This window comes from Phalacrocorax aristotelis, chromosome W, assembly GCF_949628215.1.
Source record: "Phalacrocorax aristotelis chromosome W, bGulAri2.1, whole genome shotgun sequence".
Taxonomy (NCBI): domain Eukaryota; kingdom Metazoa; phylum Chordata; class Aves; order Suliformes; family Phalacrocoracidae; genus Phalacrocorax; species Phalacrocorax aristotelis.
This window is the reverse complement of record NC_134310.1, coordinates 22,823,828-22,849,520: the sequence shown is the minus strand read 5'-3', so window position 1 is coordinate 22,849,520 and position 25,693 is coordinate 22,823,828. Positions and strand designations below refer to the sequence as shown.

At 43.7% G+C, this 25,693-nt stretch overlaps 1 protein-coding gene across 2 annotated transcripts in view; it reads right to left on the bottom strand.

Annotated features, from left to right (window-relative positions):
- The window catches only part of LOC142049886 (SET-binding protein-like), a 351,156-nt gene that overhangs the window by 108,317 nt on the left and 217,146 nt on the right, over positions 1-25,693 (bottom strand). For both annotated transcript variants that reach the window (XM_075078048.1, XM_075078049.1), the window contains exon 4: positions 15,965-19,427. In XM_075078048.1, the coding sequence (XP_074934149.1) occupies positions 15,965-19,427 (3,463 nt within the window). The remainder of the gene's footprint in view (positions 1-15,964; positions 19,428-25,693) is intronic.

The window sequence follows — 25,693 nt, the reverse complement described above, 5'->3', positions numbered from 1 at the left end:
ATTATCCATCAGCAAAAATTTTATCACTATTGCAAAACCAGGAATTTGAGGAAATCCCTTGCAGGTCAGAAGTACCAGTGGAAGGACTCACAGTATTCACCGATGCTGGAAGGAAAACAAAATGAGCTGCTATTGCTTGGCACAGCAACAACCAGTGGCATCATCAGCTTCTTACAGGGAACACCACAGACTCTTTGCAGACACTCGAACTGAGAGCAGTCTTGTGAGTTTTTCAACGCTGGCCTGACGACCCTTTAAATGTCGTCTCAGACTCACTCTATGTGGTGGGAATGGTACAGCGCTTGGAACGCGCCATGGTCAAAACTCTAAAAAATAACACCTTATATATGTTACTGATGCAGCTTTTGTTTTTGTTGAATCAACGCAGAAAACCCTATTTTGTGACACACATTCGCAGCCATCAGTTTAATCAAGGCTTGTCTATCGGAAATAACGTAGCAGACAAGCTAGTCGCTACTGCTTGGAAAAATCACAATGTCAACCTGTTTGAGCAAGCCTGTTTCTCATGAATTTTTACATCAATCAGCAAAGGTGTTAGCAAAACAGTTTAACTTAAAGCTGTCAGATGCCCGAGGCATCGTGCAATCGTGTCCGGCTTGCCAAAAACTGGGATTTGGTCTGGGTCTTGGGGTAAATCCTCGGGGCTTAGGAGCCTTGCAGTTATGGCAAATGGACATCACTCATATTACAGAATTTGGGCGTCAAAAATATGTGCACGTCAGCATTGATACTTATTCCCATGCATTGTGGGCCACTGCTCAAACAGGAGGATCAGCTAAACATGTTGTGAAGCATATGCATGCGGCCATTGCTGCTTTAGGAGCTCCTCGGGAAATAAAAACAGATAATGGCCCTGCATATATTTCACAAACATTCGAACGCTTTTGCCAATTGTGGGGTATTCGCAGAGTAACTGGCATACCCCACTCTCCTACAGGACAGGCCATTGTGGAACGTGCGCATGCTACCTTGAAATCGCTGTTGCAAAAACAAAAAGGGGGAGAACTGGCTCCTTCTGAACGTCTTGCAAAAGCGATTTACGTTCTAAACTATTTGAGGTTAACAGGAGACCGTGACTCTCCTCCAATTGTAATTCACCATCTGTCATTGCAATCTGGACTACAAAAATCTGACTCGGTAAAAGTACAGTATCGAGATTTAAAAACTGGGGAATGGAAGGGTCCCGCAGAAGTAAAAATGACCGGTCGAGGTTATGTTTGTGTTTTGACAGACGGAGGTCCATGGTGGGTGCCTAGCCGCTGGGTGAAACCATGGAGAGAAGATCTGGGACAGCAACGGTCGTTGCCCTGATGCATTTCCTCCTATCATTCCTCTCCATTGTTGATCTTGGCCACTCGTGGATTTCGTATGAACCTTACAGATAACTCCAATTCAATTTACCAGCAACTAGATCGACTTAAGAAACTAACCAATGAGTTAAAAGCTAGATCTCTAGGCCTTGATTCATGGTTAACTGGGTTAGGTATCTCAGGATGGGTAAGAGATTTAATTACCCACGGGCTTGTCTTATTATTAGGATTATTATTAACTGTGCTAATATTAGGATGTGTCTTTAAGTGTTTCATGAAAGCAGTAGAGCGCATGATGACTGGAGCCTGGATTGCTCAAAAACAAAAAGGGGGATTTGTGGGATATCTGGAAAGCAAAGGACACGTAGTGAACAATCCAGGCTCAGACTGCACAGACTTAATCGGCCTGGGAACCAGAAGGCCTCAAGGATGTTGCGAGTTAAAACCAATGTATGTAGCTATTAATAACAGCTGTGATTTTGTATTTCCCAAGGCTTACAAAGTGGCATGGTACGAGCTTACTGTGGGAACGTGTGGGATGGCATTACGTCTTCCTGATAAGTTGCATTCCAAGATTGGCCACAGGTGCTACTCTGTCAACAGGGGCCGCATTCCATACCACCGGCAGGAGTGTCTCGTTACAGCAGAGCAAAACAAGGCGGGAGTTGCCGATGCTGCTAGTAGCTATCCTTGGGATAAAGCCCAAGGCCGTGCTGACCAACTAATAATAGGCTTGTATATAATAAACAGTAGAGGCTTGTGTGTGATAAGGTGGTTGCAGAGCTATATTAACCGCGCTGTGTCTGTAATAAACTGGCATTTGCTTGATCATATTGGTCGTGTGTGGTGTCCGTGACTTCCGCGTCAGCAATCTGGGGGACCATAGCGCTTAGGATGAGAATCTGTGCTAGCCAACACTGTCACTGGGGAGCAATTAGGTCTTCTGCAGATCCTAGTAGGACTCTCACATCTCCACTACCTTCTGGCACATCTTAAACACAGACACTGAGGACTTCTGACCATGAGCCAGCAATGTGCCCTCGTGGCCAAGAAGACCAACAGTATCCTGGGGTGCATTTAAAGGAGTGTGGCCAGCAAACCGAGAGAGGTTATCATCCCCCTCTACTCCGCCCTAGGGAGATCACATTTGGAGTATTGTGTCCAGTTTTGGGCCCCCCAGTTTAAGAAGGATGTGGAACTGCTTGAGCAAGTCCAGTGGAGAGCTACGAAGATGATCAGGGGACTGGAGCATCTCCCTTATGAGGAAAGTCTGAGAGACTTGGGTTTGTTCATCCTGGAGAAGAGAAGACTGAGGGGGGATTTCATTAATACCTATAAATATCTAAAGGGTGGATGTCAGGATGATGGGACTAGGCTCTTTTCAATAGTGCCCAATGACAGGACAAGGGGCAATGGGCACAAGTTGGAACACAGGAAGTTCCACCTCAACATGAGAAAAAACTTCTTTACTTTGAGGGTGGCAGAGCAGTGGAACAGGCTGCCCAGAGAGGTTGTGGAGTCTCCTTCCCTGGAGACATTCAAAACCCACCTGAATGTGTTCCTGTGCCCCCTGCTCTAGGTGTGCCTGCTCAACCAGTGGAGTTGGACAAGATGATCTCAAGAGGTCCCTTCCAACCCCTACCATTCTGTGATTCTGTGACTTCAGTATATATGGGGTAATACTGAGAAATGTGGAAAAAAAAGAGGGGAAGCTGCCAGCACTTTGGCCAGCATTACTGGATTGAGACGTAATGCCTCTTCCCTGGAACATTTTAACTAGTGTAAATATATCAATACTATCCACAATTTAAGTAGGTTTCTTCATGATTCATGATGAATCAGAGGATGCAGCTGCCCTGCTCTGTGCTCAGGTATGGTGTGAAAGTGAAGTAGAAAGTGCCGTCAAGTCATAATAATACACTTTGTTTATAGACCTAATTTCATTTCCATAATTTCAAAGCCTTGCCAGTATTAATTAAAATCTTGCAACAGGTCTTTGAGTTGGGCAAGGACTATTGTATCATTATATCAGTTGGTAAACGTGGAGACCCTAAAGGCTAGATTGAGACTGCCTGCTTTAGGCACTCAATTTATTTGTTACAACATCTAAAAAAAAAATAGGTGTTTGGCTCCAGCAGAATGATTCAGATCACTTAAGGCAGGTGCCTATGTAAACTATACAAGCAATTCAGAGATAGATGCCTCTGAAGTAGCACCCAAGTGATGTTCACACATTTCTCCATCAACTGAACAGTGCATCCTTCATGGGATGATTTAGTGTTGTTGCACACAGCCACTCAAGCGTAGGCACTAAGAAATATTATTCTCAGGAGTGTGGCTGGGTATGTGCTTAATTCAAGGCTCAACAGTGTGCAATCCTGCTTATGTGGGAATCAAAATGCAAATTCCCCTCTGAAGGGCAACTACCTGTGTCGTGGGATAAGTGAGAGGAGGAAGCATGAGATATTAATGGTTTGAGCACTTATCCAGAAAATAGAAAACTACAGATCTAGGCTGTCCAGCCCAAGCGGGTCTGACTCCAGCATTTCCACTTGCCTGGACTATACCAGACTACAGGTAAAGCTGGAGTGGAGGCATTGCCTCCTTCTGCTGAAGGTCGACCATTCAACAACTAGAAGTGTAAGATGTAGAAGCTAGAGAGTTTCAGCCCAGTGGAAGGGGAGGTCTTCTTCTTGTAAATCTTCTATTTTAGAGCTCTATCAGATAAATGGCATGAATTGAGTTAGGCCAGGAAACAGGCATTCCCTCATGCCCCAGTCTTAGCTGGCACTTAGGAATGCCCGGGTGCTTCCACACTGACAGACTGACTTGTCCCTCTCCTTTATCCTGGTATCCAGGTCCTCCACACTCTGCACTTGTTAGCTGGCCATTAGGGAGCCATTTGTTCCATCCAAAAGGAAATCTGGGCATGGCTGAGATGACAGTGTACTCCAGGCTCTGCACCAGGCACAGTGTGGACATGCACCACACAACTTTGGCTCTTTACCTGGTGCAATATTGCAATGCTACTCTGAAGTCCCCAAATCCCAGTATCCCTCCTGTCACTTCCCAGAGCACACAGGAAGCAGATGGCTGCAGAAAAGCCCCTATTTTGGCATCTGTGTTAGGGGAAAAAAAACCCAAAACAGAAATAACTATAATTGTACCCCAGGGCTACAGGGAGATGTTGCCCAGGAGAGATCAGTATCAAGCACTGTGCAGCATGGTCTGCTCACTCCAGGTGCTCTCAGCTGTGTGAACACAAGCCAGCCTGTAACAAGCAGTCCAGAGGCATAGACTCTCTTTCTGGTTTGGTCCACAAAACCAGTATAAAGATGCCCCAAATTTCTCTTGCTGAGGTGTTCCACGCTAGTTCAATGTCACCTAAAACTGGTGGGTTTGGTCAGGCTGTGACTCAATGAAGTGAGCCCTTTTCAACACCTCAGGCGATATTAGCAGCTCCTCACCCACTTGTGAGTCATGATGGACTGACAGGAGCTGTTGATCACCAAACACATGCAAAACCATATGCTTAAGTTAATCTTAAGTCCAAAAAACACTGTCCAGATTTATATATATACTCAGTTTCTCTGGGATGTAGGTTCTTCAGATGAAACAAACTGAGCCATTCCCTTGGACTTGGACACATCCAATTCTTTCTCCCGGGGACTTAAGTTGACTCATGGATGGTCTAAATCACATTCACTTACTTCTTCAAGCTATGCAGCATCTCAGAAACAGAGCTGAGAAAAAGACTCAGGAGTCCAGAACCTGGGCTTGAGCCTGATTTATTATCAGCCTGATTTATTATCATTTTTACCTGCTACGGGTTTCTTTGATCTCAGCAAGACTCTCTCCTGATTAGCAGTAGAGAAGGAGAATGTGGGTTAATGCATCCTGCTCTACCCACTCTTTAACATAAGAGTGGCTCTTATTAGTGTTTTAGCAGTTTGTCCTTTTATACAAGAACCTGCACAGCTGACTTGGTTAAACTTTTAATGGGTATGCTTCTAGTGTGGGAGAAAATGTTAAGCACTGCTTATCGTTGCTTAGAATTTCACACCCAAATGCTATAGCTCCATCCAGCATTCCCAGGCATCTAGCTGCTTTACTGCCACAGCACACTGTATCGCAAATAAAATGTTCCTTACCGCCTAAAATAATGTAATGATGCACTGTAGGGGCCAAAGAATGCTGGGTTTGCAAAATGTATGCATTACTTCAGATTGCAAAGAGTTTGTTAAGTTGAGACAGCAACCATTAATTTCAGTGCAACAGATTTCTCTGCTCTTCTTATTTACTGAGATGTTGTCTCAGCAGATCAAATCAATGAAATTACAACAGAGCGCCCAGCACACCGACAACAGCCAATATCTGCCTAGAACCTCAGAGAGGCGTCCCTTTATCAAATGCCTCCAGTTTCTGTTCTGCCACCTCTCTACTATTCATTTAGTTTGTTCTGTTGGATATAGGAAAGTTAAAGTTTTCCAATGTGCTTGGCTGAGTCAGTTCTTTTGGGCAGTCATGCACAGGTGTACGTATTGACTGCCCTGCTAGAAGTAGATTTGGCCCCACTATGCTAAAGGAGATGTGCTGTTGTCCTTGGGTGCACTTCTGGAGGCCACGTGTGGGGTGTACACAACTCCACCCTCGTCTGAGGTGGGAAACTTGTTGAAAGCAGTTTTGAGGTTTTGTTAAGAAGCAAAACAGGAAATCTGCATGATTCTGGAGTTTAACTATTTTTTTAACTTGTTGCTCTCCCACAGTATTTTTGTTTAATAGAAAATAAATATCAGAATGACAAACATTCTGCAACTGACCATATCCCAGTTCTGGGATAAGCCCAAGGTTTTACTGGTGCAGACTAGACTTCAGGCAGCAAAGAGAACCTGGAGTAGTCCAGGGATTCTTTTCTTTTCTTTTTTAAGCAAACCAATCAACTTAAAGGCTCTGTCAACTTACTTGAGCGGTCTTTATGCCAACTAATCATAGCTGGCACAGAAAACAATGCTGACTATTGCTCCCTTCCATGCCTACACTGGAGGTGAGGAAGGACAAAGACACAGAGCTGAAACAGCAGCTCTGTGCCATCTGGAGAGATGCCATCCTCAGCCCTGCTCCTTTTTAGTTACTATTAAAAATCAGTGAAAAGAACAACAAACAAGTCAGTCGGGTGAGGAGCATCAGCACAAGCCTGCCTGCCCCAACACACTGACCCCCATATGCAGTACTGCTACCATTGCTGAGGGCATCTGGTGTCCTTGTCCAAAAGGGACAACATTCCCTCTGGTGACTGTGAAAAGCATAAGAGCTGGTTTTGTAGCCTTAGTAATTTGGGCCCTCCCCAGCCCTGAGAAAACTACAGTGAAACCATCAAGTCGTCTCAGGGAGAGTGCCAAGCAGCCTGGGAGCAGGAAAGCCACCACTGCTGGCCTTGATGTGGGACCTAACAGCAAAAACCTCCATCACCAGAACTGCAAACTGCTATGCTTTGTGGTACCTTGCTGATTCACATTCTGTGACACTGCTGAGCAAACTCTACCTAGATGTCTTCACAACTCTGTTTCTAGTGCTGTATAATGCTGGGCTTGGGTCAGATTCTGTGATGAGATATGCTGATGTCATTCACAAACAACCACACTAAGACCGGTGAGTTACTGATAGGTATAATACAAATTGGCTGAGCTATATCTTGTGATTGGGACCAACCAGGCAAGTTCCTCACAGTTTGCTCCCAGTTTATTTAAGCTGCCTGTGTGTGCTGCATGAGGCACCGGCCACACTTTTGCTGCTGCTTCAGCATCTCTCTGATGTCAGCACTTTGATTTGATTTTCTGTCACTGTTCTTGCAGATTAAATTTCAACCAGTGACCCATGGCTTGATAGCTCATTAGCAAATCCCTCTGAGCCATCTAGTCCTGCCTTTGCTTGACAGTTAACTCTGCATTGCACATACTCCCGAAGCCTCCTGAAATCAGCACCACCCCATGTGAAAGCTCTGTCAGACTCAGTGCTGCTGCAAAAGCTTATGGGGATCCATGCCCAGCTGCATGTTTGCAATGACAAATCACTGATGATTCCTGTTATGAGTCCTTGGGTCTTTTCAAGTCTTTGAGGCATAAAAATTCCTCCATGGACAGTCAAAGCTTTCCTTTCCCACCCCTCCCCTCAGCCCTTGATCTATAGGGGAATTATTCTGACTTCCTTCTTGGTGGAACCTTAAAACAGGATGTTCTTACTCCTTTTGTTGTTCAGTATTATTGCAATCAGGCAGACTAAGGCAGCTGGGATAATGCTCTTTCAGCTTTCTTTTGCTGTGACACATGCATATAAAAATATTTGTTGGCAGTAGAAATGGAGAAGCTACCTCAGATCATGCTCTGGAGGTCACAGACCACAACTCTTACTTTTGCAGTTGGGTTGGATGGGACACAGGCTGCCCTGAGTGCTTTACAATCCCACTTACCAGCAGATATCTTGAGCTCAGCTTTTCCTATGCCCAGCTCTGAGTCAAAATGACCAGCAGGTGAAGATACAGCCATTGCTTCATTTTACTTCCTCCATGCATCTGAGCAGATATCTCACCTTGTACCTAGATTATCAGTGCCTTTGAGCGAGAAATTACATTGTGTGTGGTCCAGAGCTATAGCACACACTTTTCCTTCTAACTCTTTTTAAACTGCCACATACAGAAGTATCCAGGCTGCGCATTGTCAAAATCTTAACCCACCCTCTTCCTCCAAGCTAAGAAAATCTCTACAAATGCTGAACCAAGACTGTTTTCAGCATCCAGCAGGTAGAGCACAGATGTAAGGACTTCAACACGGCCCTGCCGAAGCCACGGATGGGACTTCCCAGCCCTACAACCTCTTTTTGCCTCGACAGAAACTTCACTCCAGAAATCAACCTCACTGATTTCAATGGGGAGATGCTTGATTTATGCCAGGCCGAGATGAGAATCCAGCCGTGATTCTTTATTGTCTTTTAAAGCCAAGAGCCCAGCAGAAGCCCATTGTCTCTGACGTGAAGCTGCTGCACACCCAATGTGGAATCTGCATAACTCCATAAACCAGCAGTGGTCTAAATAAAAACTTCAAACAAGACATTCTGGCATTGCCCAGAAAGAGCAAAGATAAATAGCTGGGAGCTGCCAAGTTGTGAAGGATAAACCGCTTGACTGTTGGACAGAGAGCAAAGTAAGAGGCAGAAATTAGGCAGGGTGCTGGGAGGCTTGTAACACTCCCAAAAAGCAAAGGGGTCACAGCATTTAATTTGATTAATTCATCGCTGGTCCAAAAGACTTTGTACTGAGCCTCAGGCAATGCAATAAACGTACAATCATTAAGAGAGGAAATAAAAGATTGGTTGGGTGGTAAATACTCCAGCTCCCTTTCCCACTCCAGCTTCCCTCTTGTCTCTTCCCTCCTTGGTCACTGCAAACATTGGAAGCAGCACAGTAAGCAAGCAGTAGCATTAAAACAACAACAACAAAACTTACTATAGTTCAAATGTCTTGGTCAAAACACTTTCAAGGAAAACTTTGACTTGCTTTCCCCATCAGTTTTGTTTTCCCTCAACAGCCCATTCCTCTAGGAAACACCATGGGCAGAATAGAGTAACAGTCATGCTAGCTTGGCCTCCTCTCCCCAGGACTGGCAGAAGACTTAGTGAAAACAACATGAAGCATCTTTATCCTAAGGGGGCCGGATAAGGCTTTTGGAGGTCATTTCAGTAGTTTTGGTTGTACTCCTAAGCACCCTAAGTACTCCTAAGGGCCCCAAACCCTGTTTTGATTAATGTAATTGTATTTACAAATAATGATATTTTGTGAAGCTCCAATGCGAACTTTTATGGGCCAGATGGTACAAACACTTACCCTGTAACTGTACAGTGCCTGTCCCTTACCACAGGACACAGTGGGAGGGCACAGCGCCCCCACTGACACTGGGGCTGGAAAACTTTTGCAGCTGCTTGAAGCTATGTAGGATCCTGGGATGTCATGTTTTCAGCTGGGATAGAGTTAATTTTCTTCACTGTAGCTGGCATAGTGCTGTGCTTTGGACTTAGTATGAAAACAACGTTGATAACACACCAATGTTTTAGTTGTTGCTAGGTAGTGCTTATACTAGTCAAGGACATTTTTCGTTTCCCATGCTCTGCCGGGTGCACAAGAAGCCGGGAGGGGAGGGGGCACATCTAAGAGAGCAGATTCAAACTGGCCAAAGGGATATTCCATATCATGTAATGTCATGCCCAGTATGTTAACTGGGAGGGGCTGGCCAGGGGAGGGAGGCAGCAGTCGTGGCTCGGGGACCAGCAGTGTCAGTCGGCAGGTGGTGAGTGGTTGTATAATTTGTGATTTTGGGTTTTTTTCTTTTTCCCTTTTCCTTTTTATTATATTATCATAATCATTATTATTATAATTATTATTTTATTTTAATTATTAAACTGTTCTTATCTCAACCGACAGGTTTGGGTTTTTTTTTGCTTTTGCTCTTCCGATTCTCTCCCCCATCCCACAGGGGTGGGGGGAGTGAGCAAGCGGCTGCGTGGTGTTTAGTTGCCAACTGGGGCTGGGGCTGAACCACCACATGGGTTGTCTGAGGAAACCACAGCAGAGGCAGAGCTGGGGAAAGGGAGGGTGATTAATACCCCATACATCCTCAGTGAGTGAAGTTCACATCTGGCTCTTCTCCCATCCACTTCAAGCACTGCCACTGTTCCCATGCTGCATTTGCTGGGCATCACTGTGTATCAGACCTCACCGTGGCTCGGTACAGCAGGAAACTGCTTTTATCCCCTTTTTCCAGTCATACACTGAGGTTTACTGCAATTTAGACACTTTTCTGCAGTTACATGAGAAAACTATGATATGGAAGATGGGCCTCCTATCCCTGGACCATGCATCACCCTGCCTCTGCACCTGTGCACACAATGCCATATGACACCTGGGTCCTGTTGAGTCAAATGCTACTACTGAAGAAAGCAAAGTGGCTTATATGTGTGTTTGAACTGATATCTAATGAACTTTGTTTATCACCTGATTGTCACTTCTCCCCCTCCTTCCAATATGTAAAGGTGCATCCATGAGTATATATGCAAGACCCAGTCAGTATAGACATTCATTTTAGGTGTCTAAGCTGGTCAGGTGAGAAAATGTTCATCTATTATAGCGTTGGACCACTGTTTCCCCTATTACTGAAATAATGTGCTCACTGCAGAATAATGAACCAACTCTGTGATTCTGGAGCTATAAAAAAAATATTTGTGGAAAGTATTATTATACAAAAATCAGCAAAGTTTGCTTAATAAGGCAGTTGGCTAACCCTATTTGCCTGTGTCTTCCATATACATTCAGAAGAACAAATATGCTTATCCACTACTGAAATATAGATCCTTTAGCGGTGTAAAAGTGTGGTTGATTAAGACTTCATGATAATAGTCCAGAGCTGCATATGCTGTTTCTTAAAGAAAAAACCCAAACAACACCCTCCTCAAACCAAAACAAAACTCATGGTGGCTTTGCCAATACTTCACCATGTTTTTTTTTGCTCATAGCAAGTCCTGTTTTAAATCACACTAATGCATTTGCTGAGAGAGGACAAACCAGACATTTATTCTGTGCTGTGTGGCAGTGGCCCATTCCAGCAGGAAACTGAGCTGTGGAGGGGAGTTTTGTCAGGGAAGAAATCTCATCTGGATAAATGACACTCCTCAGCAGAGCATGGTTACTTATATGTCTCTTTGTACTGACATCAGATGAATGTTGATCATTCGTTTGATTGTCGCTTCTCCTCCCTTCCTCCAGTATTCCTCCTACTCTCCCTTTGGAAGGTTTAATCACTAAATATAAGGCTTTTTAACAGGAATAAGGGCACTTTTAAGATAAAGATGTTGGAAAATAACTTTAAACAAATACAACATACAGTTGTGCATTTAATAAGTATGACTTGCATATGTACACACACATGACAGCTGCTCTTCTCCCACTCAAGTCATAGGGCCAAACACTACTCGCTGTGTGATGTCCATCCTCCATCTAAACCTGATACTGATTCCTTCAGAGTTAAACCAGCACCATATAGACTAGCTGAGGAGGAAAGGTCAAATCAGAAGAAATTCAGCTTGTAGCACTGCTAGACATTGAGGGAGGAAGGCGTGGGGGGGCTTGTAAGCAAGTTAAGCATTAATTTGTAAAGCATGTTTGTCATGTTAACTATCCAGCATTTGGAGACTGATGATTACTACCTTCCTAATAGCCACATATGATTAACTTTATATTCCTGTAAACTTACTGTGCACGGTGTCTGTACTATATCTGATGAAACCCATGTACTTATTAGCTGATCTTTGAGCCATGATGCTCAATATGGAAACAAGGCAACCTTTGCTTGTATGATCATAATTTACAAAAAAAAAGAGGCAGAAATACTGTGAGCGTAAAGTAGCATAGGCCTTGATTAGTCTCACTACAAAGAAAAGCAAAAATACAGTCCTGCATATAGTGACTTTTGATCTCTGCTTCACCCCCAGCTACATCCTGGACTGCAATGAATGTAACTAGGACATAATCAGACAGGTCATATACACAAATTGCCATCTTATCTATGCAATGTTAACTGTGATTTTCCACATTTGCCCACATAAGGAAATAGGGAAGAGGTAACCATTCCTGCTTTTTTCCAAGGCACAAGCTATGGCTCATCAGCAATGCAAGTCTCTTCTTCAGCATCACGTATGAAAGCAAAGCAGGCAGACACATGACAAGGAGATGTGGAGTTTGCTATGAGGACCTCTTTAAAATACAGCTCTGCTCTCAGTCTCCCCAGACCAGCTGTGGCCTCTCCCTGGGTCCCACACCTGGGGCTTTAGTAACTACTGGAGAGCAGATGAAAGGATCAGCCATCCATCCAGCTGTGCACAGTGCCTCAGGTCACAGAATGCCAGAGGGGCCTCAACAATATTTTGCAAATGCATGAGGTGTATCTCTGGCTGCAGGGAGTGGAAGGAGGGAGTCAACTGAGTCAACAGTTGGTGCACACAACTTGAAAGTTCAATTTAGGATGTGTCCAAGTGACAGTATGTCTGTGGCAAGACAGGATCTGAAACACCTTCTTCATCCTTGCTTATAGGCCAAACTAATGCCAATGGACTAGTCTTCTGCATCAGCCAAACAGAAAAGCAGGGTTTAATTAATTTTGATTAAATAGTCTTTCTAAATGCAGGAGGGTGAGCACAAGGAATCTTACAAAAATAGCAATTTCAGAAAAATGCAGCAGGAAGCAACAGGTCATGGGGAGTGGATGGGGAGGAAGGTGGGAAGAGTTATTAATTAGTGTTTATGGAAAGGACTCCAGCTTCTCCAGAACAATGGTGGAGAAACAGGCAGTTCACTGGGAGAATATCCATTTGCATTAACTCTGCACGTTTAACCCCAAGAGGTCCCAAGAGATGTAAAATGAGCCAAAGCTCACAAGGTTCCCACTAATGAATGGCCAGTGATAGTCCAAGCTGGTGCAGTATAGGAATGGACATTTGCTGTGGCCAACTAAGGTGGCTGGTGGCACTCCCTCAGTGGGACCCTTTACTCTTGGTACAGATTTCTTGTGCGAGGACTGCAACCAGCTCCTCCAGGAAGAGGGACAACTCTTCCCTTGACATCCTGATCTTTCTAGATTGTAAAATCATACATAGGCTTTAAGGTTATATGGCAGGACTGTTTTCTACCATATGCATGACCACTATATAGCACCAGGGAACACTGAACTTTTCAGAAGTGGCTAAGTGCTGTTACAACATAAATAATAATAATAAAAATAACAACAATGGCACCTGCACCAGAACACTACACTGAAACAAACTGAAATGCCTGAACACCAAAGAGGACTAAATGGTTCTCTCATCACTATTAACACAGATATCTACCAAGCATGGGTGTTTTTTGCTCTATATTTCATCTCCAGCAACATAAAATGAAGTTGCAAATGGCATTACGGAGCATGTCAAAATTCCCATGCAGTAAAGATAACACTGAAATTGTGATATAAATCTATTTTCAGCTTTCATCTGAATATTCAGGATGTCTCCTCTTATCTCTGTTATATATTATTTTTATAGCCTGAAAGATGACAAATACCGAATGGCAAGAGCAACCAGGCTATGGAAATTGCCTCCTGGGACAGAGCTATATGTTCTCATAGGGCTTTTTTTTCCTTTATCTTTTATTTTTATGATTAGCCAATCACTGTTTAGCCACCTCAGGGAAATGCAGGGTGAATTAGGAGAAAGAAGGTCAAGGTTATCATGGAAAAGTTTAATCCCTCCTCAGTGGGAAACAGTTAATAGTTACGGCTAGACTCAAGTGCAGATCTCTGTTGGGAATCCCAGTGAAGGTCAAAGGCAGAGAGGAAAAAAAATCTGCACTGAGATCTTAGACAGTCATAAGCAGACAGATTTTCCTAGGCTTTAATGAGCAGTCTTGGCTCCAGGCCTTTCTTGGCAGAGCTTTCTTTAGTTTTAGTACTTTTCCTTGTAGTGCAAGGTATGGCTCTGGTTAGCTGGCTCTGCTTAGTTAACTGCTGATGATTTTTCCATCTAAATAATAGCTTGACAATGAAGAAACCAGTTCATAATCTGACTTGATGGATTAGGTCATGGGGAACGATGAGCAGTTGTAATAATGAAAAGTAAAAATAAATAGAAATAATAATTTTAGTTTAAATGAGAACCAGTTTTAAAAGTTTAAACAGAAAATCTGATGGAGCTCCTACTCCAAGTTCTGCCACTCCATCGCCATCTTACGTTTTTATTGACATGGACAATAAACTGAAGGAAAATAATATGAAATGGACTTTTTCTTTACCAAGTCTATTTCCAAGTCAGCCTGGTGGGGATCATTCCCCTGCTTTGAAAACTCATTTGGGTTCAGCAGCGCTGAGAATTTTCTCTTGACCATTTGCTACGCCTAAGAGAAATATATTAAATTGAAAGTACAGGTTTAGCAAACATCATCTGTTCAGAAAGCAAAAAGGCTACAAATCCAACTATTATCAAACTATGAAATCAGTAACTTCCACTAAAAAACTGAGAAATAGCCTTGTTAAATAATTTTGAAGACTTTTAACCCTTGTCTGTTAGGACACAACTTCCTTAATGCAATAGTCACCACAGCACTTGGTGGAGAATAGTTTTGTTCTTTGTTAGGCATGTAGCAACCCTGATATAACCAGTGACTGAATTCAGTCTCTTTTCCAGTATTTCTGTATGTCTCATTTATGGGTGTCACAATTGGACTGATATGACATCATGAATGGGAATGCTTGCATGGGATAAGGTCTCATTTTAGACTGCTTTTCATTGCTATAGTCCAGATCCTGGTTTTAGTGAAGGAAATGGAAATGTATGTCTAGGTGGCTTAAACATGAGCAGTCTTTTCATCTCAATCAGTTACAAGTCAATACAAAACTTTAAGAGCCTTACATTGGCAGGTTATACAAATTATCTGTTCCCTCTAGTGTTCTCAGCTGATTCTCTTTTCATTTTGGTGGCTATGAATTATGTTTCTTTGAAGCTCTTTTTTAGCACATCAGAATCTCATCCACCACCAGTTGGTTCAGTAAAGCTTACCCTTTTCCAGAACTAAGTGTGAAATCTGCTTTATGATAAATATCTGATGATGCAGGAGCTCTGGGCTTGTTCCCAGGCTAAATTCATTTATATTGCAGCAAAACACCTGCCTCTGTGACATCACGAAAGCAGCTCCCTATTGTAAAGTACAATTCAGTCTCTCAGACAGGATCCAGATTCCTTTTTTTCCCCCTCTGTGGGAGAGGAACACATGTCCTTAGCAGCCGAAAGGAGCTTCCTCCCTCCTCATCTACCCAGCTTATATTTCCAAGTCATGAGTCCTAAAACTCTTCAGAGTCAGTTGGCTAGGGTTTATTGTTTCCGTGACACCAGTCCCTTCCCACAGCCACTCAATGCTCAGGATAATTACTTTACATGACACCTGCTGACTGGAAGTGATAGCTTTACACTAGGATTGTACCCAGGGTCTCCATATATTCAGCCCAGCTGTCACTGTGATGGGTCCCTCTGGATCAGCAGTATACCACACCAGTCGTGGGACACTGACCCAGCTCCACAACCTCCAACACATCTGGTCCATCCCATCAACAAATGGCTTTTGTACGCTTTGTGGGCCAGAGCAGAGACTCTCTGCTCATACCGTGGCTGTTCTCTCAAAGGCTGGGCAATGACTACCACCCCGCGACACTAGACACCAATAAGAGGGATGCCTACCTTGCCAACAGGTTTTATAATTGTTGCTGTTGCAGAATGCAATGGTAAGATTTTTGGAGGAAGTGCAACAAGCTATGAGAGATAGGCAAAGGCAGGACAAATATTTATAAAAATGCTGTGTAACAACTCAGAGACTTTTAAAGGTTTTGGCTTAATGCATGGCCAACTTCCTTGTCAATTTCCCCAAAATTTGGATGCAGAATGGCAGTCAATTACAAAAAGCCAGAGAAGTTATTGACCCATAAACATATTTGCTGTAAAAGGCAAGTCCCTCTTTGTTCAGCATTAAAATTTAAATGCAGTAAGTTAAAATAATATAAAGCAGAGCTTACCTGAAGAGGCTGAAGAATCATAAGTACTTCTGTCCTTCCTATTTGTCCTGAAGGGCTGAATGTCCTTTTCCCTGTAAGTTCCAAACCCTTCAAAGCTTCTTCTTTTATTCCCACTTGCATCATTGTCCTGCTTCTCACTTAAGGGATTCATTTCACCAAACATGTCCAGGGACTCTGACCTTCCATTACTCTCAGTATTACTGGTGTATCTCTTTGTGCAAGAGTCAATGGGATCATTGCTTGAGTCACTTTTATCTTTATTCTGTATCCACTGCTGGGCATCAGAAAGTGATAACGTAGACAGCGTATCCACTTCAGAGTTAGTCTTTGAGCCTTTGTGTCCAGTTTCACAATGCTGGTGCTTCTGCTTCTCCTTATGCTTGCTTTTCTCATTGAGCAAGGAAAGGTCTTTATCTGAGCCTCTTAGCCTTTCGTTGATTGCATGGCTGGAGAAGACAGTGGACTTGCTAGCAAAGAGACCACTCAGATCTTCATGTGTCCCCAATATCTGCTCATCCTTATGCTTATGCTTATGTTTGTGTTTCCTTTTGTGAAGTCGACCACTTGAAAGGCTTGTTCCTCCAACCTTTGGAGGAGCCAAAGAGGACTGCATGTCTCCAAGGCCCATTCCCACAGGTGTTTGTAGGTGCACTCCGTGTTTTGCTTTATGCTTGGCAGTGGTGGACATCTTCATATGAGAGCTTGCATGGAATTGGGGTGGGGGCACAGTAGGTCTCATAAATGGGGAAGCTGCTCCGAGCGTGTGAGACAGGTACAAAGGAGCTGGGTACTGACCATAGTAACCAAGACTCATCATAGGCATTGATGTGTAAGGCATTCCATAGGGTGCATAGTAACTCCCACTGGGAATAGGGTAACTGAACCCTTGTAAAAAAGGCACCTTTGTCATGGTGTCATTGGTTTTGGCAGGTCTACCACGCTTCTTAGACTTCATGTCAGAAGTCCTGCGAAGATAGAGCAATGGGTTATACTGGATATATGGGACAGGGTAGTAGTGATCAAAATTAATCCTGAAGATGCTGGGATATGGATTTTCATGATAAAATGTGTAACTTCTATGGGAAATCCTGAACACTTGAAACTTATTGATGAGTTCCTCAAGGTCTGCCAGAAACTGGAGATCATCTCTGTTCTGCAGGTTTTTCCTTTTCCTCTTGTGCTTTGGCTTTTTAATACTCTCATGAGAGAGAAAGTTATCCACAATTAGATGTTTCTGCCAGTGACCATGCCTGTTCTTTGTGCTGGTGTCAGATGGAATAGCCTCTGGATTGTCCAGGGTGCAGAAATCAAAGGAATATCTCCGGCGGGATTCTGAGCTTTTCTCGGCTTGGTCAGAAGTGCTGTTGTTGTCTGTACCTATCCCACTGTCGCTCGGTATGGTTTCCTCACTGTGAGACTCGCTCACCGGCGACAGTGTGACTTCTTTCAGAGAACCTGTTTCACAGAGGTGGGAAGGTGAATTAGCCATTAACCTGGGTGGAGACAGCTTCCAAGTTCCACTGTGCATTCCTTTCTGGGTTTTTGTAGGAAGAGCACTGATAGGTTGAAGATTTGGCATAGTTTTTAACTCTGAAAAAATTGTTTCAGTGCTTGCAGGGCTAAGGTTGCCATTAGTCCCCACTAACTGTGTCGAAAGCAGATGAATAGCTGCTGGTGACGATGCCACAAGTGACTGCAGGTTGGAAGGCACTGCTGGGTTTTCTGGCTGGCTGGAAACAGGCCTTGAGTGCTTGATGGCTGTCTTAGGTTCTTCTGGCTGAGGCTGCATCTCTGCTCTTGGCTTTCTGCCCCGTTTTTTACCAATGTAGATAGTCCCCCTCTTGCTGACATTGATCTGCTTCCCTAGTCTGGCATCAATGGTCGTTGGCCCAGCACTAGATGGTGGCTGGACTTTTGCTTTCAGGGCTATGCTGCTGGAGCAGGAGGACAAGATCTGATTGAGAATATTCTTCCTCTTGAGGGTCTTCATTTTATTAATGGTCTTGATGGTCTTTTTATCCAAGACCCCAAGCTTCCCAAACTTTTTGTGAAACTTGAGTTCACTGATGGACTTGTCCTCTCCTGGGACCATCTGGGCCAACTTGGCAAGATTCCGTCTCCTCTTCCTTTTCTTTGTTCCTGGAAATTCATGATTGATTGGACTCACTGGGCTGGTGGAGGTTCCCTCATGAATGGTTTCAACAGTGAGCAAAGGCTGTTTCTTTGGTCGTCCTCTTTTTTTCTTGACAGGTGTGATCACAGTAAGACTGTCTGTATTAGTATACAGAGGGCTGGATGGTGTAATGGGATAGGCTGAAGGAGGCTCCACCATCAGCTTCTCAGATGTTGCCATGGAGGTCTCCCGAAGGATAGATTTAGGTTTGCTGCAGGTCCATCGCCGCTTAGCTGCATGTTTGGGGTGCTGGACCTCATTTAATTTGCCAGCTGTGGGAAGATTGGTGGGTAGGAGAGTGGATGTCACAGCTACAGATTTTCTGAGTCTGGTAGCACTGTTGGGGGAAGATTTGTCAGTGAGCACACCACTGTTGATAGCTACTAAGGGGGACTCATTTTCAATCACTTTCCCTGGTTTTGTTACTCGAAGATCTTTTTTACTCCCCTCTGGTTGAGAGCTAGTCCTGTTTGCTACTTCACTGCTCATAGCAAGCCCAGAAGGCAGGCTTTTCTCCTGGATAGTTTTCTCTATGGAAGATTTTGCAGATTGCCTTTTTTTCCTTTTGTGGCCAGATGTCTCTGTTGTTGGAGACTTTATTGGGATAGTAATTCGTACGTGACTAGTGTCACTTTCACAGCTGCTAGCAGAAGTGGGATTCTGCTTCGAGGGTGATGTATCCAACACACTGTCCATCGAGTAAGACTTCTTTTTCCCTTCCATGCTGTCATGGGATTTGCTGTCAAATGCTTTCTGAGCACTCTTCACCCATTCAGTGTCTGCGTTTTGGATGGTTTGACTTGTCAAGTCCTTTTTGCTGGACAACTTATTTGTACTCCCAGTGGGCTGATTGAGGGCCTCCAGCTGCACACCTCCCTCTTGATCACCAAGAGGCAAAAGTCCATTGAACTCAGAGGCACTGCTTGGCTGGGTGGCTGCGCCGATGTTGTTGGGTGATGGGACTGCACTGCAAATGGCAACCTCTTTACTATTGGCAAACAGCTGCCCCCATGTGCTGCTGGCACAGGACTTCTTTGCTTGAGATTTGCTGAAGGAAACTCCTGGCTCCAGAGCAGGGACCTTGGTGGCACTAACTGCTTCTCGACTGGGTTCTGTGTTGATGAAACAACTTTGAGAAGTGGATTCAGTATTGGAGCTTGCTGACCAGTCAAGATGGTGCTGGTTGCTACTTTTCTGCTGGTGCTTTGATTTTAAGGTGTCGTCCGTGAAGTCTTGTTGGAGGCCCGGATCATAGTGCAGAACAGAATGTTTTTGTGGCTTGTCATAAACCTGGAAGGTAGAAGAAAACAAATAGGAAAAAAAATTAGTTTATCAGTCCATTCATAACCCCTGGTTGCAGCTCTTTATTTGTACAGTGAATGACAACTCTTCTTAACCAATGTCCTTGTAAGGGTTAGAAGCTTTTATAAAGTCTTCTTGTACTTGAGCAAAATTTACATTCATGCACTGTAAACAAGTTTTGTTTTGTTTTCCCACTCTAAAAACAATGGAACTATTTCTATAAATGCTAAATTGCTAAGGAAACATATTCTATTGATTTTTAATTTAAAACACAAGTAAAATATTCCTTTTCAATGGATGAATGGTGCAACTCAGCCTCCTGGTGAGAATCCCTTTTTCCTGAAAAATAATCCCTCACACAACTTGATGCTCAACAACAGCAATTAAGCTCACTGTTGTAAACAAGAAAAATGCAAAATTATCTCAGAAGTTGTAATAAACAAGGAAAACCCATGGATCCACTTCCCTATGAAGCCAGAATCTGCAAAGATTTACTTGCTTAAATTTCCACATAGAAGCCATCCCCACAGACATAGTGCTTAAAATCATATGCATAGCGTCAAGTGCGAGGCACACTTGGCAGGTTCATGATTTGCATTGCTCCCTTTCCATTTTAATAATTTGCTATTTGCAATGTTGGTAAGAGATATTTTCAATATGATTTCTAATCTGACAGCAGCTCTTCAAGCTGCAGAGGTTACAGTAAGGGCAAAATTACGCTGAAGACTTACAGAGCAAAAGAAAGTCTACTTTTTTTCTTGGTGGGCCTCCTTCAGCTAAAGAAATTATGTTTGCTACAGCTGTAACCTTTTGAAAAGTCTCTTAAAGCAAAAAAATATTTTTTTTACTTTCATTAACTGACCTCTTCTAGCCATTTGTTTTCTCCCATTACATTTTGGAGGTTTTTTATTTTAAAGCTCTGGATCAAACTGTGCAACTGATTTTGTACACCTAGTACTTAAAATAAATGTGTAACCAAGGAAAGGACAATAAAAAACAACTGCTAAGTGTCTCGTGTTTCTGCAAACACCCTCTTATAATTAGGTTTCTATCAGCAGTACTATGTTAGATCCCTGTTCGGGGTGTTTGCAACAGAGGCTTTGGGGCAAGGAGGCTGTCAGCTTATGCGTATTTTATTCCCCGTGTACCCATCTGGGTTGCTGTCTGATCCCATTGGTCCTAATGTTTAGGCTTCAATTTTCCCTGCTGGGTGAGCACCACCTTACATAGCCAACAAGCCCAAACTCAGCTAACCTAAGCCTCTGCTGAGGTAGTGGAGGATGCCAGAGCTGTCAGTAGGGTGAGGGCAAACAGGGCTCTTCAGAAATCTGTATCTTGATGCCTTTCTCACAAATTCATTACTTTATTCATTAGTAAGCATGCAATATACTGAAGCTCCTTAAGTCTTGGCAAGGTGCTGTTGACTTGAATAGAGTTCCTATGGCAGCATGGCCAAGACCAGCATCGAGAATAGTGGTCTTCTTCATGAAAACGGAAAGATTTACCTTTATTTACTTTTTGCTTTATGAGACCCTAAAAATACTTCAAACTTCAGTGCCTGCCTCTATTTGCCCTTTAATTAAATTGGATTTTCTTCAGCAGCTAGCTATTTTGCACTGGGAGTCTGCTCTTTCTTCTTTTGTGAAAGTAGAAGCATAACTTAACCCATGCAATTTTATCACATCTCACCAGACTTGGTCAATATTTCTTTTGATATTCAGTTTACTGGATGTGTTTAGTGGGTAATAATCCCATCTTTCCTTTAAAGAAAATAAAACACACAAAAAGAAACTAATAGTTTTCATAACTGCAAAGAAGTTTGAGCAATGTGGTCCAGCATGTACTAAACCTTAGACTAAAAACAATAAAGTTTGAATCCTCTTATTAGTAGTATACAATTTTAATGCCAAACTAATGAGTTTCAATCCTCAGCTTTGGCAATGGTGGGTAGACCTATGAGCAGGATACATCCCATATACTGGCAACTGAAGAGCACTGGCCAGAGAGTAGAGGAGGTGGAACTGTGTTTATACCTGCCTTGCCAGACCTGTGTGTGATTACTCCTCTTAACAGTTTTATTCTGGCATGCAGCCCTTGCAACTGAGGGGATGAGACTGTATCAGTTTCATGATGAGTGGCACTCTACTCTGCAAGCAGTACCCAGCAGCAGAATCCATCCCTCAGGGACTCTTTTCATTTAACTACTGGATGTCTCACTCTGCCTCTCTGTTCCCTCACCTGAGCTTCTCTCTAAATCCAAACGTTGCTTCCAGTCCCAAAGCACAAAGTGGGAGGAGGTGCCAGCAATCAAATCAAGAGCTTGATAAAATAATAATAACAACAATAATAATAATATAAAATCAAAATAAAAATGAATATAACAACAACAAAAAAAAGATAAAATACATGATTAGAGAAACCCATCACCTGAAAAAAACCTGATTGCTTACAGGGGATGGTACCCCCCTGCTCCAAATGCACATTTTTGAGGAGGTAACACACATACAGCTTGTCAAGAAACTGGCTTGCAAATCAAAGTTAATATTACAATTCCCCCTCTTTAAATCATTCCCAGATCCATCTGTGTAATGGCTTCTCAAGTGTAATTCCCTATTAAGAGGCTTTATCTGGAGAGATAAGCAGCTGTTTCCCATACACTAATTGCTGTCTGCTGTGACTTTAAAACATCTGCACCATTGTGCTCTTCATTTTCATATTCTAATCACCCTGAAACTTGAAAAAGGTACATCATTGATTGTTTCTGTGGATTAATTAGTACACAGTCTCATTGTAGAGACAATTTAAAGGCAGTCAGAACCTCAATCAGCAAGTTTGTTTTAAAAAGTAATAACATTGGGAGCATCTGTGGGGATTGGCATCCACAGTGACACATCAGAGTGTGCTCTGGGGACATACCATCCTTTGTTATCTTCTTCATAGGCTGGAAATAAAATTAAAAAAAAAAAAAGAAAAGAAAAAGAGGAAAGGCTTTCCTAAACTAATAATGTCACTTAGAATCAGAGTCTTAGGAAGTGTTTGCTTTTATCTCAGGGCCACCACTGCCTCTCCAGTGAGAATGAATCTCATCAAAACACTGTATGATATCTCTTTGTGGTCTAGGAACTTGTAAGCCATTTTTTATAGCAATTTTGGCAACCAGGAGCTGGCATCTCATTGGAAATCCATGAGATGAAGCTGTGACTGCTTGGATTTATGTGAGCATTTGCTCTGCTTGCCGCCTGGGTTGGCTAGGTGCTGGGTCATCAGGTGTTGTCTCCAAGACATGCAGAGAAAGATATTAGCTCAGACACAGCACTCTGCTATGGCAGCAATATTGAATGCAGACTGGACCTTCCTGAGCCAGCTCAGAGCAAAGGCAATCCTGAATTCATACCTGCTTTAACTTAAGCTTATACGCGAAAGTACTCCAGACAATGCTGATAACAGACCTTTGGTGCCTATAAAAAGGTCAACCTGAGATTTTCAAGACTGAATGAATAAATCTGGAGGCACTAAGGTTAAGTGGAAAATGCAATGGGCACCTGCCTTCTGAAAAATCAGACTGTCCTTCACAAGGAGCTCCTAAAACCTGAAGAAACTCCAGGTGATTTATTCTTCTTGAAAAAGCTTTCTCTTCAGTTTCTGCTTCCTAGACATGCATGAAAACATGTTACTGGAGGAGAAAAGCCTTTGAGAGGAAGAAAAACCTGAGATTTCCAGCTCTGACACATGAATAAATAATCCTGGCTTAACTCATACTTTTGCTTGAAATTGAGCATTTCCTCTTGGGTCCCAATGGGACAGCTGAAAAATGCTCACTCAAAGGCTCTAATAAGAACTACAGGTTGGAGATATTTTGGTGAGTACGCTGAGCCTTCCAGGGGTAGCATTGCTCTGTAAATAAAAGATGCCAAGCAGAGGAGACCCCAGGTTCAGGGCAACTTAACTCTGGCCTGATGGCTTACATGTTGAGCAGTCATTGACATGAGATCACAGAATCACAGAATCACAGGCTGGAAGGGACCTCAGGGATCATCTAGTCCAACCTTTCTGGGAAGAGCGCAGTCTAGACAAGATGGCCCAGCACCCTGTCCAGATGACTCTTAAAGGTGTCCAACGTGGCCGAGTCAACCACTTCCCTGGGGAGATTATTCCAATGGTTGACTGTCCTCACTGTGAAAAATTTCCTTCTGATGTCCAATCGGAATCTCCCCAAGAGCAATTTGTGTCCATTCCCCCTTGTCCTCTCCATGTGACTCCGTGTAAAAAGGGAGTCTCCATCTTCTTTGTAACTACCCCTTAAGTACTGGTACACGGTGATGAGATCCCCTCTGAGCCTCCTTTTCTCAAGGCTGAACAAACCCAGTTCTCTCAGCCTATCCTCATATGGCAGGCTTCCCAGTCCTTTGATCATCTTGGTGGCCCTTCTCTGGACCCCTTCCAGCCTGTCCACATCTTTTTTTGTATAGAGGGGACCAGAACTGTACACAGCGCTCCAGGTGTGGCCTGATAAGCGCTGAGTAGAGCAGGATGATGACTTCTTTCTCTCTCCTGGCGATGCCCTTTTTGATGCAACCCAGCATCCTGTTGGCCTTCTTGGCCACAGCAGCACACTGTTCGCTCATGTTGAGCTTCCTGTCCACCAGGACCCCCAGGTCCCTTTCCACAGAGCTGCTCTCCAGCCAGGTGGATCCCAGTCTGTGCTGCACTCCCGGATTATGTTTTCCCAGGTGCATGACCTTACACTTCTCCTTGTTGAACTTCATAAGGTTCTTGCTGGCCCACTCCTCCAGCCTATCCAGATCTCCCTGCAGAGCAGCTCTCCCTTCTGGAGTGTCTACTTCCCCACTCAACTTGGTGTCATCAGCAAACTTCATCAGGCTACACTTGATGCCGTTTTCCAGATCACTTATAAAGATGTTGAATAACATTGGGCCCGATATCGATCCCTGGGAGACTCCACTAGTGACAGGTTGCCAGTTTGAGAAAGAGCTATTTATCACCACCCTTTGGGTGCAGCCTGTCAGCCAGTTCCCCTTCCACTGCACAGACCACTTGTCTAGGCTATAATGCATTAATTTCTCCAGGAGGAGACTGTGGGGGACCGTATCAAAGGCCTTGGAGAAGTCCAGGTAAACAATGTCCACCGCCCGCCCCATGTCAACCAGGCAAGTCACTTTGTCATAGAAGGCCACCAGGTTAGTCAAGCACGATCTGCCCTTAGTGAAGCCATGTTGGCTTTTCCCAATCACGTGCTTCATTTGACTTGTGATGGCCCCCAGGAGGATTCATTCCATAACTTTCCCAGGGATTGAAGTAAGGCTTATGGGCCTATGGTTACCCGGATTCTCCCTTGAGCCCTTCTTGTAGATAGGGGTAACATTTGCCTTTTTCCAGTCCTCTGGGACATCCCCCGTTCTCCATGACTTCTCAAAGATTATGGAGAGCGGCCTTGCAATGATGTCAACAAGCTCTCTCAACACCCTCGGGTGGATGGCATCAGGACCCATTGATTTGTGGGGGTCAAGCTCCTGTAGTAATTCATATACTAACTCTTCCTTCACCGATGGTGGGTCGGTGTTTGGTTCAATTGGCAATTTTGTTCCCAAAGCCTGGGACCCTACAGTGCTGGTAAAGACAGAGGTGAAGGTGGTGTTGAGGACCTCTGCCTTTTCTGCATCATTGGTGATTGACTCTCCTTTTCTGTTTAACAGTGGGCCTATGTTTCCCTTCTTTTTCTGCTTATGGTTGACATGTCTGAAGAACCCTTTCTTGTTATTTTTGACGTCTGTGGCCAGTTTCAATTAAAATTGGGCTTTTGCTTTTCTAACTGCGTCTCTGCACTCTCTGGCTATGCCCTTGTAGTTCTCCGCGGATAATCCTCCACTTCTCCATTTCTGGTGTGCTTCCCTTTTGGATTTGAGTAGACCCAGGAGGTCATGGTTGAGCCATGGGGGCCTCTTGCTCTGCTTACTTCCTTTTCCTTTGTAGGGGATAAATTGGCTTTGTGCTTCCAATAGAGAGTTCTTGAAGAATTCCCAGCTCTCACTAGCTCCTTTGTATTCCATGGAAGCTTCCCATCGAATCCCTCCCAACTGAGCCCTGAGTGCACTGAGGTTTTCTCTTCTAAAATCCAGAATCCTTGTCTTAGAGGTGACCTTCATCACACTCAGCAGGATCCTGAACTCCACAATATTGTGGTCACTGCAGCCAAGGCTATCACTAACCGAGATATTACAAAGCAGGCTTTCTTG